The 13,566-nt window shown below is 43.9% G+C and overlaps 2 protein-coding genes across 2 annotated transcripts; one reads left to right on the forward strand and one right to left on the reverse strand.

Moving 5' to 3' along the window:
• Nucleotides 1–59: 59 nt before the first annotated feature.
• On the forward strand, nucleotides 60–1,873 carry LOC148182799 (uncharacterized). Its single transcript, XM_088064724.1, has 2 exons — nucleotides 60–113; nucleotides 800–1,873. The coding sequence occupies exon 2, from the start codon at nucleotides 839–841 to the stop codon at nucleotides 1,589–1,591; it is 753 nt and encodes a 250-aa protein (XP_087920850.1). The 5' UTR covers nucleotides 60–113; nucleotides 800–838; the 3' UTR covers nucleotides 1,592–1,873.
• Nucleotides 1,874–4,248: 2,375 nt separating this feature from the next.
• IFT52 (intraflagellar transport 52) lies at nucleotides 4,249–13,305 on the reverse strand. The gene is made up of 13 exons (XM_005524642.3): nucleotides 13,039–13,305; nucleotides 12,076–12,163; nucleotides 11,681–11,810; nucleotides 10,738–10,813; nucleotides 10,581–10,652; nucleotides 10,112–10,238; nucleotides 9,443–9,529; nucleotides 9,078–9,146; nucleotides 8,207–8,361; nucleotides 7,028–7,115; nucleotides 5,760–5,868; nucleotides 5,120–5,265; nucleotides 4,249–4,562 (listed from the first exon to the last, which is right to left on the reverse strand). Exons 1-13 carry the CDS (start codon nucleotides 13,155–13,157, stop codon nucleotides 4,515–4,517), a joined length of 1,314 nt encoding a protein of 437 aa, XP_005524699.2. The 5' UTR covers nucleotides 13,158–13,305; the 3' UTR covers nucleotides 4,249–4,514.
• Between the last annotated feature and the right edge of the window lie 261 nt (nucleotides 13,306–13,566).

The raw sequence follows: 13,566 nt of genomic DNA on the forward strand, positions 1-13,566 counted from the left end.
ACTCCCTCTCCCAAACGAGCTTAATTGGGAAATCAGCCTGATAATTGATTAGCAGAACTATAAAACTGCTGTAAGTAAGGCTGGTAGAAAAGAGGCCTTTAGAGGAGCTAAAAGTAAGTAGTACTATTTAATCTGTTTTCTTATTCCTTCTTTTATTTCTTGTGTGCTAAGAGAAGAAGGTTTTTGTTTCTTTAAGACTTTTGTTCTTGAATGATCATACAGTCCCTTTACAGAAAATTCAGGAGGTACTTATTACTGTTCAACATGTATTCACAGTAAAGATGGATTTAGAGTGTAGCCATCCCCTTCCCTAGCCTGCCCTGGTCCCTCAGGCATGAGCTGGCTGTCAGCTCCTGGTTGAGCTGGTGGTGAGGGTTATCATGTATGGGATTAAAAGTATGATGAGAGCTGCTTCTCCCATCCTAGCCAGAATCTGTTTTTGGTGCCTCCTTGTCAAAGGGACTCAATTCTAGTAGAGGTTAGGGGCCCTTTGACTCCAGGCGTGAGGATAAAGTACCTCTATCCCCTGTACAGAGCTAGGAGTAGTAATGTAGAGGCTGAGGTCAAATAAATACAACTTCAGGGAGATTCTACAATGACCTCTGAGCAGCTAACAGGCTGTGCTAGAATCATTTTATTCAAAAAGACAGTGATAGGCTGGATGCCCTCCTACATGTCCTGGATCCTGCTCAGCTCATTGCAAGACTGAGATAGGACTTTACAAGTAGGACTACAAGAGTAGTCCTGCTTCTATAAGTCTGTAATCCATTGGTGAGCAGTAACAGGTTTATCCTGACAGGGTTATCCTGTCTGTCTGTAAGCTGTTGGATTCTGCACCATGCTGTCCACACAGAGGCACAGTACCAGCATTCTGACCAGAAAGGAAATCCTAGAAAATGGGTTCTTGGCCAACTCCTCCAGCCATAGCCACTCTTCTCCTGTTCTGAGTTATTACATGGACTCTAGCAGTGCTTCCAAAGCTGACTCCTGGGAGCTCCCTGTGGACTTGGACAACACAGCAAGTGGGAGTTCTCCGTGTGTTGTCAAGCAGGCAGGGTCTCTGAGCAGCTGTGTGAAAGCTGAGCTGCACAGCCTGACCCAGGGTATCTCTGACCTCAGTCTTGTCTGCTTCTGCAAGGCCCACCATGGACAGGCCACCTTTGAGCTGTCTAGTTTGCTCTGTGAGCACCCCAGCAGAGATGGCTGCCTGATAAATGTGGCATCACAGAACACCTCGACACCTTGCAAGAAAGACAAGCCCTCCAAACCACTGGAGAGTCTGCTCTTCAAGAGCTCTGAGCTGGTTGGAGACATCTCAGCCCTTGGGAACATGCCAGCACCCAGGTGGGACATCTCGGCAATAAAGTCCTTTATAGATACTAGCGCACCCCTCGACGTGAGCACTGAGGAGTTCCGGTTACTGGGATGCTCCAAACCAGACACATCATCGCTGGAGACCCCCGTGGTGATTCCTCTGGCTTGGCCTGGTGCCTTCAAGAAGCACCCCGTGCTGCTCCACAGGTCTGCCACCCTGGAGACCCAGCTGAGCGACCCTGACGCTGTCCCTGTGTTTCTGCAGCAGGCTCTGTGATGCTGCTGCCCTGGCTCCAGCTGGAGCTGCTGGCTGCCTGTCCCCTCCTGCGAGGAGTGCCGATCCACATTGCAGCACAGAGGATGGAGCCAGCGGCTTGAGTGGTGATGGCAGCAGCTGGTGCCAAGCTGAATCTGCCCGCCTGGGGTGACTGAGTCGGCATTGGTGGTGGGGGATGTTTGGGCAGGTGACGGCAACCCCTAGAGCCGCAGCCTTGCTGGCTCCTCCTCCTCCCCGATCCCTCTCTTTTGTATTAATTAGCACAATAAAGATGTAAATGTCTCTCTGGTGCTCTCTGACTCTCGCTGTCCTCCCGGCCTGAAGCTGAGCCCCCTGAACACCCAGGGCCGGCCTCCGGTACAACCCCACAGGGCGCAGCGCCCGGGGCAGGATCCTCGGAGGCGGCCGCGGCCGGGCCCCCGCCCCGCCCGTCCCCGTTACCTGGCAGAGGGCTCGGGCCGGGTCCCGGCGGAGAAGGGGCACCGGGACGCGGCCGCAGGCGCGGGGCCATGGCTGCGGGGCCGGCGCTGCCCGCCGGAGCGCGGGAGGAGGCGCGCCCGGGGCTGCGGATCCCTCTCCTGGCGTAGAGGGAAAGCACAGCCTGGCAGCGGGGAGCGGCACCCCCGGCCTGGCACCCGCCTGCCTCATGCGGGAATCCAGCACCCGGCACCGCGCAGGGAACGTTTCCTCTGTCGCATCCAACCCCTGCTCCGAGCAAGGGAAAGGAGCCCAGACCATCGCACCCACACGTTAGAGATTTTCATGCTCTCCTTTTGGATCTCACCCCACTCATACCATCCTGATTTTCCTCTCCTGCCTCTGCTTACAGCAAGGAAAGGGAGGAGAACTTGTTAAAACCACTTTTCAGGACGTTTATGGTTTGCTGAATAACCATTGTACTGTTCCCCTCTTCTTTTAGGAGCTGATAATGGGGTAATAAGTCACATTGCATGACAGGACAGACAGAAAAAGGGAAAGCAGCAAGAGTTGTTTGTATCCAACTTGTTCTGAATGACAGCAATATTTTTATTAATATATAAACTCCCTCACTAGCTATGTGCCTACCCTGGCCTTGCCTCACCTACTTGTACTCCTTCATAATTCTATCAGCCATAAATTTTACATGTATTACACTTCCACGACTAAAGTGTTTCTAGTTACAAAGTAAATTTAAACACTTCCAGAGGGCCAAAGGGACAGCATTGAAAGATAGATGCAAGCTACTAGTAAAAAAATATCCATGCAGTGAAAAAAATTGTTCTTCAGCTGTCAGAGAGGCCTTAGAGACAGCCAGCAAAAACAGGGAGCTGCCCATACCCCCTGGCTGCTCACATGGCTTTTTTCTAAACCATGTTACAATATCAGGAACAGGTGACAAAACAGCTCTGGACCAGGGCTGGGAAACAAAGTTATTTACAGTTAGGAGTATAAACACCCCAGGAGAGTACAAAGCAGACTTATAATTAGCAAGAAGAGCACTCAGGGTTGGTTCAGCTGCAGTCTGTGCTGGCTGACTGATCAGCATTGATACTGCACGGGAGAAGAGATTAAGCTTGTTGTGTAAATCTGGAGCTGGAATGTACAAAGTGCTCTGGGTGAAAAACACAACCATGGCCTTAAAGGAAAACAGAGGAAGAAATGAAAAATTTCCAACATGGTGCTGCAAAAAGGGAATGGCTGCAGTGGAGGAAGAGATATAACCACTCCAGCTAATGTTATAGTAGCACATCTCAACTGGGCAGGACCTTGGCAGGGGCTTTGGGACACCTCCTTTACAAAAACCTGTGGCAAGATGCTGCATGAAGCATGAAGAAATGTAAAATAAAAATATATTTTTGGGGGGATAAGAGGATGAACAGATTTTTTGCAAAAAGCAGCTCTGATTTTAAAAACCCTGCCAGAGCAAGGTAAAGCACAGAAGTCATGGAAGGCCTGAGTGGGGGAGGAATTTAACAATTTGAGTGTCAGACTGACAGCCATAAAAGGCTTTATAATGCAATTTCACCAAGTTAATATAAGAAAAAAGGCCTTGTGACAGAGGTGTGGTGTTGATGTCAACAAATCTTTTCTTCTCACCACCGATCTCCTTGGCTCTATTTTTGCTGTGCATTGAGCTTCAACATTTCACGGTCAATGAATTTAACCTGAATTTCCACTCCTGTGCATTATTGGACTCACTACCTCAGGGAGAGGGCTAAATATCAAATAACTGTAAGTAAAGATACTCCTGAATTTCTGTCCAGTATCAGTTTCTTAATAATGATCCATTAAATCTTAAGGTTTTCATCCATGTGCTGTCCTCTTTTTAAAATTCTGAAGTTTCAGTCTGATATGTGTAGCAATCTGCAACAATGTCATTATTGCTTAATTTCAAATCCTTCCCTCCCTTGGAAGAAATATTTTCTTTCTACAGTACCAAACTCACCTCTCAGTTCTTTGGCAGACAGACAAAACGAGGCTGCCTCAGGGTGATAAATGTATTTTCAGCAGCTCCTGTTAAAATTATGGCTCTATTTTTTTTGTTCTCAGTTCACAAACCAAAATAACAACCCTTCTCACAGTGCAATTAAGGATTTCATGTACACCAGGAGAACCAACAGTAGGACTTACCTACAAGAAAATAAATGCTGGAACCGGAAAGAAGGACCCAAAACACATTTTCTTGGTATACTTATTTTTTTAATATATTAAAAAATTACAGTTTCAATAAAGAAGTAGAAAAATAAGAAATTCTTTGGAAAGTGCTTGTGAAATACAAGCAGTTCCCCAGAAGGCATTAATTATCTGAACTACCACACATAAATGATCCAAGCATCCAGTGAACTGCGGAGACAGTCCCAATCAATACACTGAAATAGAGGCTTTAAAAATGTAAAAATATACTTTCCTAAAAGGACTATCTCAAAGTGGGGAAAGCCAGGTCTCAGGTACCATTCTGGAATCCAGCTTCACTTGGGTCAGTATCGTGTTCCTTCAGTGAGGGAAGAGGAAGGGAAAAAAAAGAGAAAAGACTTTTAATAATGAGGTACAACTGGAAGATTTTTGGCTTAAGAAGATTACATGCAAAATGAGCAATTCTTGTTAGCACAAACTGCTGCTCTGCAAATATGCTCCAAACACACTTTGAAGCATTAAATCTGCTATGAAGAATTCTTTCAGAACAGCTGTATTTCAGTGCTGGTGTCACCTCTGCACTGCAGCACTGGCCAGAGCTGTGAACACTCCTGAGGACTCCCTGCTCTCACTCAGGCGCCAGTAATGAACTGGATTTAGCTGCAATTACAAACTACACTTGCATGTACTAATCCCCCAATTAAAATAAATGAGAGACTTAATAAATTGAGCACTACATGTTTTATGGAGATTAACAGTCATAAGTGCTCTGGATCACACTTCACTGGTCTCATTTATTGCGCAGCTAATGTCTGACATCACCTCTCGCCTGTGACAAGTGTAGCTGCCACAACGACACACCACCCTCATTGCTGCTACTACCAACTACTCACTTTTAATTGCTATTAAAAATACCTGATTCAGTTTCTTAAACTCAACCACTTGGAAGAAGATGTGCTCCAGGATATATTTGGCATCTTGCTTGTCCTTTGGGAGTTCACTCGTCACTCCCAGGATGTCACTGCATTTCCGCACGTAAAACTCCAGGTCATCGTCAGTGCCTAAATGAGCACCCAGGGAAGAAGGCAGGTGAGCATCACACGCATCTGGAGCAGCTGGCCAAAAACCTGCTCTGAATCTCCATTTCCTCTTGGCATCCTGGGAGGTTCAGTCCCATCACCAAGCTTGGCAGACTAGCCATGATGTATTCCTGCAGCCAGTACCTGCTCATCTTCTTTAGGTGTTCGAAATAATCTTAACATTTTAACTTCAGAGTATAAAAAGGATGTGGAATTTATCAGCAAGAGTGCACAAAGCAATTTATGCACAATATAGGAAACAGCAGGCAGAAGCATGATAAAATGTCATGTAACAGACAAATGTCATGGTACATAAAGTCACGCTATTAATTTCCAAAGCCTTTCAGTTTCTTAGATCAGGATAAAAGCAGTAGATTTTCCCAAATGAGGTCCATGCTTTAAAATGAAATATAACAAATTTCCTCTACAAATACTGGACTTTTAGCTCAGATGTGCAAACAATCTGCTCCACTTACATTTGTTTGTGATCTCTGCAAGACGTGCTTTCTCAGAGGAAAAGGTTTCATCCAAATCAAACAGTTCCAGAGCAGGAGGAGGCAATTCTCTGAAAGCAGGTGGAAAAACCTTGAAGAGAAAAAGCAGCACGGTTGATTGCCACATATTTTTCTTACACTTTACAGATCTCTAAGACAACAGTTTTTTAAACCTATATTGGACTTGAAGAAACCCTTTAAAAGGTCAAAACCAACTCCAAAGCCACCAAACAAAGGGGCACCATTTGAAAATTCCATTTTTATGTTGTAAAAATAATTGAATATTCAAAAAGAGTTTAGTCACACATATGCCAGAATTATCACCCAGCATGAAAACTAGACATTTTTATTTACAGTTTCAGTTTTGCTCCACGAGACCCAGATGATGGCTGAGAGCTGAGGAACTAAATTTGCCCTAACAGCTCACTCTGAAATCATATTGACATCAATTCTGGTCAGAGTATTTTCTGTTTCATTCAGGCACTGTGTATGTCTTAAATTTGACTTGGGTTTTTAAAAAGCAGTGAAGGAAATACCACTTTCAGTTGCACTGCCTGCAGGATCCTGCAGGGTCCTCTAAAGGATCCCAGTAATGCTTTCTCAGTGGCCAGGATAAAGAAGGATGGAACAATGATGGCAAAATTCAGATACTCAGAGATTCCTGCCTTCTGAAATGAGTCTGACACCGCCATAGCTCGTGTTGCTGCTGTCAGCCCAAATATTGCTGGTAAAAGTTTGATCAGCTCCTGCTGTAACAGACCAGTGCTCCACTTTCTGCTTCCCCTGGGGATCTGGGAGATGGAGGCAGAGCAGGACAGACTCTCCTGCAGCTCCTCCCTGGCAGCAGCTTACACCAGCACTGCTTTCTGAAATACCACATCCTGTTTTCACAGGGAAGGCTGAGCCAGCACCCCACAGGACTGGGAGCAGCTACTCAATCAAAGGCCTATATTACAAGGATTTTGTTTTGGTACCACACACTACATTTTGAAGCTCTTTTAATAAATTAGAAGTGTAAATAAGTGCTCTTTCTTTCCTAAAATATGGTCCCTGCAGTGTAGTCAACTCCCAAGTGATTAATTATTACTACAGCATTTCTCATTATTTCTTTTACAGAACTATGGAAATAAGACAGAGTCTTTGCATGAAACAAATGACATAGAGGCTCATTAAAGTTGGAAAAGATTATCAAGTCCAAGCTTCATGGAGAAGGGTTCTCCCTGTACTGTACAGGCAAGAAAATTACTCACAGCTGGCTGGAGGACAGGTAGTGGAGTCTCAAATTCAGGCTGAATGAGTTGGAGGGGTTCATGTTTCACATTCAGTTCTTCATAAGCTCTGTAGCACAGAAAAATTCAAAGCATGAGGGAAAAAAAATGATACCACATCTATTTCCACTAGCAAGCCATAGAGAAGGATTTTTGTGAACACACCAGCATTGAAGTTTTGCACTGTAACAGCACAAAAAATGGAATGTTGTAGTTGGTTTAGTTTCACTGATTTGAGTTTCCCCATTTTATAAGGATCTCAGATAATTACAGATCAGTAATAAATAATTTCTACAGTGAGAAAATTAAAGTTGTGACAGAGGAAGATAATGATAGGTAGATATATAAGATGATTAAAAAAAAAATCAATTCTACATTGTAGAATACATATACAATTGTAGCTCAATTCTACAATGCACTTTTAGCAGGATGAACATGGATGCAAAAAAAGTGACCCAGAACAAAACAAGCAGATCTGGGATTTCAAAAAAGTTTGTAAGGAAGACAATAAACGAAAGTCATTTTTAAAAATAGTATTTGTTATGGGGTCAGAAGGGAGATTCTCCTGTGAATTCCCAATTAATGAAAATACAAGAAATACAGAGTAAGAAGAAAGAGTGTTCCCAGCAGAGTGGAGTTTCATGGAATCTGTGTTAAGCTGCCATACTCAGTGTGTTCAGACACGATCTGGGTAACAAGGGAGTTATGGCATACAGAGCTGATAGTGACACAAACTGGTAAAACTGAGCAGCTGATAAACCTCAAAACACAATTACTGGGAAATGCAAAGGTGACTGAAATGCAGCTTTCAGTAAATGTCAAGTAATTAAAAAGTGGAAAAACAAGCAGCTCTCAGGTATCACTCCAGAAAGTGCCCAACTTCACTGCAGACAGTTTTCTAAATATCAGATCAATGAATCTCATGTAGTCAGGAAAAAAAAAAGGAGAAAAGAAGGCCAGAAACTACAGCTAAGACAAGAAGCAAGAGGAAAACATCATTGCCACACTGTACCAATCTATCTTCTGGTATATCCATATTCAAAATGCTGCCTACAGCTCAGTCCTTCCTGCTCTTAAGGAGACACAGTTAAGCACAAATAGAAAATGTAGTACACTGAATGGAATAAATAAATAAGTAATAAGAAAATTACAGCTGCTGACTTGATAACTGAAGGGAGGGCAGTTGTGTCCAGCTGATAGAGGGACGTATCAAACAGCTTTGTGAAGTCTCTTGGGTTCTCCTCTCCTTCCTGCAGGCAGACCCGCAGCTGCTCGGAGAGCGCGGCCGTGTCTGGGAGCACGGTGTAATCTGAAATCTGGGCACACAGATACACATCCCTGTCATCTGAAATGGTCAGCCCATTCCCATAGTCTCTTTCTACCTTATATCTCACCTAAAATCTCACTTAGAAATAATTATTTCTCTCTTTACCAGGTATGGCCCTTTGCAATGCAGCTCACTAGATCAGTCATCTGCTAACTCTTCTCTCAGCTGCAAAGCCACCCAACACATGCACGCTTTATTTGGGTTTCTGATAATTCTTAAAAATTAAAACAGCCAGCTTACTAAGCAACTGTGCAAAACTGTTGTTTTTTTACACAGAATATACAGTTTTGTCACATAAAGGTATTTCCAAATAAAAACTGCATTTGTATACAAATAAAACTGACACACAGGTCACACTCATACAGAAAATCTGCCTTTCCTTCCTGCATGTTCCTCTTGTCTGAGGGCTCAGAGTGAAGTGCAAACTCACTACACTGGAGCAGTCCATCTCATAAACATGGGCAAATTGGAAAGAGACTTTCACAAATTATATCAGATAATGAAAAGCAATCTAAGGCTGAAAGGTACCATTAATTTTTACACCCAAGCCATCTGTCTACTCAATCCTAGACCATGAAAGAAGGTTCTGCAACAACAGCAGCACACATCTTGCTGTTAACCACTCTGTGCTAAACACATGGTGTGCCAAGACCAGTGCTGCCAGATCCCACTGTTCTTTACCTCCTTCTGATGGATCTCTCTTACCTCAGGGTCCTCCATATCCATCTGGTTTAAGTGGATATCTGATGTTGTGAGCCACTGGAAAAGCACATCCTGGGGAAGGGCAAAACTCAGTTACTTTCAGGAGGACACAAGTAATCTCATACTATGCTTAAATATTCATTAAATATATTAACTAACATACTATGAAAAATACTAAAAATAAGATAATAAATCAAAGACTATTTGTTAGGATTGGCTTAGACTCCTCATACTGAATCCACTTCATAGCTGTCTTGCTCTAAAATGAAGCTGAGCCTGGAGAGCTTTGCAAATGTTGTGAAGATCCAACAGGGTGTTTTTAAAGGAAAAAAACCAAAAAAAACAACTCCAAAAAAACTCCAACTTACCATGATCTTACCATTTTCTTCTTTATCTAAATACTGGTCATTGAACATGTGGGAAGATCCCAGGGCTGCCATCTTTCCACCTTTAGTCTACCAATAAAGAATACAATATAGCAAAAATTCCTTCCAAATCACAGTTTCAGAGGCAACTGTTATTGCAATGCATTACTTGTCTACATAGTAAAAAACTGTGTTAACTTGTTCATGTTTATTAACAATATCAATCCCGTGCTTGTAACTCTTTACTACTAAATTTCTGGATTTATTTTTATAAAGTAACAGGGCTGGATGAGTAAAACAACATATGAAAAATCCACTGGTTCCAAGGTGAGAGGCCTCTTCTTTAATTTAATATGCTGTACTTACAAAGCTAAGGATAATCGTATTTAATAAATTATTACTAAAACAGCAGAAAAAACCCTGAAATTTTGAAGAATTAAAGCTATCCACCAGTCAACTAAAAAATATGTAATCTTTGCTGTCCACATCATTAATTCTCCTCTGAAATCCATGCAAAGAAGTTTACCATAAAAAAAGTCAGGAGTCACTAGGCTCATCTGGAGTTTGCAGATGCATCAAAAACTGAGTGGGTTTGTAAGTATCCCCAAAAGATCCACTCACAATTTTTGTGTGGGGCAGGGGAATGCAGGGAGTGCCCCAGGCAGCTCATACCTCATGCTGATAGAAAGCCAGGATAGGCCTGTTGAGGGGGAAGCACACAGACCCCGTGGACAGAATTGCCACTGCTGGCTTCATCACATTCAGTGTGGCTCCAAAAGGATAAACAAAGCTGAGGGCTCTGCAGGAAATACAGAAATTCCATAAGCACCTGCATGCACCAGGCAGGCTGCACAGATTTACAGAACTCAAACTGAAACCCACAGACTAGAGGCAAAAATCCAGATCTGGTCATGAGAACAGTAATGCCTTTCCAAACCTATCCCTCCTGCTCCTTCAGAGGTTACCAAAACATCTACTGAACAGATTCTCCTTTCCAAATATAACCTAAGAAGCATATGAACATAAGAAATGCATTAGGAAACCTCACCATAAGCACAGTGCACTGCTGCTAATCACAAACCTGCCAGCTCTGAGGTCTTCTACATATTTTCACATCAGTTTCCTCAGAGAAAACACTTACTGTGAGTCATGGCCCCTTCCATCTTCATCTGTTGTATCAAGCACTGTTTTCTTTGCAGCTTCACTGATTCCCCTATGAGATATGGAAAAACAAACCTTACTGAAAACAATCCAGATTACAAGGCTTTACTGTGAAGATTCACATACCCCAAATATACCTGTTCAAAACTCCATCAGAGATTAGTGCTTCTTTTGGGTGGTAGTACTTGTAATACACATTTCGTACTACAGCATCTTGAAAAAAGAAAAAAATACAGAAATTTACATCAGCTGATCAGTGTGTTAGATTTAATAAACAAAAATTAGTTTAGCTCTTGGATTCCCTGGGTGTTTGCTTCTAACACCACAAAGCTGGCATTTGGCTACTAAAAGAATTGAAATCAGCCTTCACTACTGTTTCCTTTTGGACAGAATAGATTTAGGATAGGAATATTTTTGAAAATTCAAATAAAAATACAAAAAGTTAAGCACATCACCATCTTCTGCAAAGCAAAAGAGACAAAAAGATGATCCAGTTAAAACAATCTGTATCAATTTTTACAACTCTATTTTTTCATACATCTTCCAAACACTTGATGAATTGAATCTTATTGATGCAAAAAAAGGCAGTCTAGAAAAGCCACCAAAAACCTCAAATATTTTATGTACACTGAGACACACTTGTCTTGGGTTGTTGGGGTTTTTTTCACACTGGCAGCAAAAAACTAATGAATGATATTCTATTGGTCTGCTAAAGAAAAGTGCCACTTCTTATTCAGGGTGAGCATTAAGTGATTCAATCCTTTAAAATGTGTGGAAAATGTTTTAAATTAAGGGCTTTTTAACCAAGAAATTTCCCTAGATTATTTTTTTTTAGTATATTGAAACTAACAACGACAGCAAAGGAGTGGAAATGGCTAAGCTGTCCATATACTCTGTCCATGGAAAGCCTTTGCTGTGCTCCAATATCACCTTGCATTGGGCATGCAGATTTAGAGAAAAAAAATCTTTTAGATCAAAAGATACTTTGTGAGAAAGATCTCCTTGTATCCACAAAGGCTGAACCTGCTTTTTTAATTTTGCTGCAAATTGATGACTAAAGGTAGCAGTGAGCCCCATTACCATTATTGAAAATGATTCCATATTCTTCTAACAAAAAGTTAATATTTGTGCCATTCCGGGACTCTCCACCTTCTCTCAGCATCACCAGGATAGCCCCACCATCCTCCAGGAATTTCTTCAGAACAGAAAACTAGAAATCAACAAAGATACAGAGAAAAAAACAAAAGCAAACATGAGAAGCTACATACAAAACTGCACGAAGTTACACTGAGTTGAGGGGAGAGAAATTATTTTGACTGCTTGCATTTAACTTGATCCTATAAGAAAAACATTCAAATTCCAATTTATATGAATTCATTTAAAGCAGCATTACAGCGAAGACTTCTGTCTTGTTCTTTTCTACTTAAGCAAATTTTAAAGCATAATTAACTTGAAAACAATTATTGACTTCTTACCTCATCAGCACTGAACTTCTCTCTTGGTCCTGCTGTAATCCACAATTTCACCCCAATCAGTCTCTCAGATGTGATCTCATCTTTTAAGCTATGAATAAATTAATAAAGACATGCTTTATTCTTGGATATAGTCCTGAACCACAACTTTTTCCTTTTTTTTTTTTTTTTTTTTTTTATATAGGACTGGCAAATGAACACAAAGCAAATCACTTCAGTCACTTTGCATCCTTTTATCTAGGTTTAAAGTTGACAGCTTGAGCAAAAATAATCCTTAGAAATGTCAACCAGCTAAATAGAAACGCTCCTCTGACAAGGCACTGTGGCAGATCCAGCCAGAACTGCTGCAAGCTGTCACAGCTGCTATTAAACTTTACACCTGAGGAGCTTCTGATTATTTTTCTTTCTTTTCTTTCTGGTCTGGCCACATTTCATAGAATGAGTTGGAAGGGACGCACTGGGACCATGGAGCCCAGCCCTGGCCCTGCCCAGACCCCCCAACAACCCCACCCTGGGCATCCCTGGCAGCGCTGTCCAAACGCTCCTGGAGCTCTGGCAGCCTCGGGGCCGTGCCCATTCCCTGGGGAGCCTGGGCAGTGCCAGCACCTCTGGGGAAGAACCTTGCCCTGAAATCCTCTCCCGAAAGCTCCATGCCGTGCCATTTTGCAGCGCTCAGATAAACAGTACCATCTACAAGAGCCCTGCTTTCTTTTTGTCCCAAACTCCAAACCGAGCCAGACTCACAAATCTGCATGAGGAGCTTCATCCTTACAACTTGCACTCCATCTCCACAGGTGAGCTGGAGCTCCGAAGAACCACGCACAGCATCCCGCAGCGGCAGAAGATGCAACAGGGCGCAATCAAGGCGACAGAGCGACCTCAGCTCACGAGAGACATCCCCAAAGGCCACTCGGGTACCACACACCCCCGCCGGGGCCTCTCCGCGCCCCGAGCGCCGCCCCTCACCTCAGCACCTTCCAGCTGCCGCGCAGCCTCTTCCGCAGGGCCTTGTAGCCGCCGGCCGGCGTGAAGCTCTCGCCCTTGGAGGCGTTGAACACTATGGCATTGCGCGGGCCGCTCTCCATAGGCTCCCCCGGGGCTGCCGGAGGGCTCTGGGGAGCAGCGGGCAAGCGCCAGCGCTCCGGCCGCCCGCGGGTCCCCACCGTGTCCCCGCCGTGCCGCCGTCACCACGCGCGCCCTAGCAACGCTCCGGCCGGACGCATGCGCGGGTGGAGTTCCCACCTCCCCCCCGAGTGCAGAGGTCACCGCAGTGGTTCGCTCCACTCCCCTCCAGGGAAAGGGGCGGGGCGCTACCACTGCGGAGGGCGGGGGGGTGTGACGGGGCGGGGACAGGGCTGCGCGCTCCCGGCCGCCCTCAGCCGGGCCCTTGTCCCCAGCCCACGCCTGGCAGGGCCGGACGCAGTCCCGCTGGCCTGAAGCCGCTCCTGACGTTCCTGGGCCTTCGAGTTTGCTCGTGACTAAAATCCCAATCCT

The sequence above is a fragment of the Pseudopodoces humilis genome, chromosome 19, assembly GCF_049639895.1.
Source record: "Pseudopodoces humilis isolate 2021_Gansu_Grassland_sample_001 chromosome 19, ASM4963989v1, whole genome shotgun sequence".
Lineage (NCBI taxonomy): Eukaryota > Metazoa > Chordata > Aves > Passeriformes > Paridae > Pseudopodoces > Pseudopodoces humilis.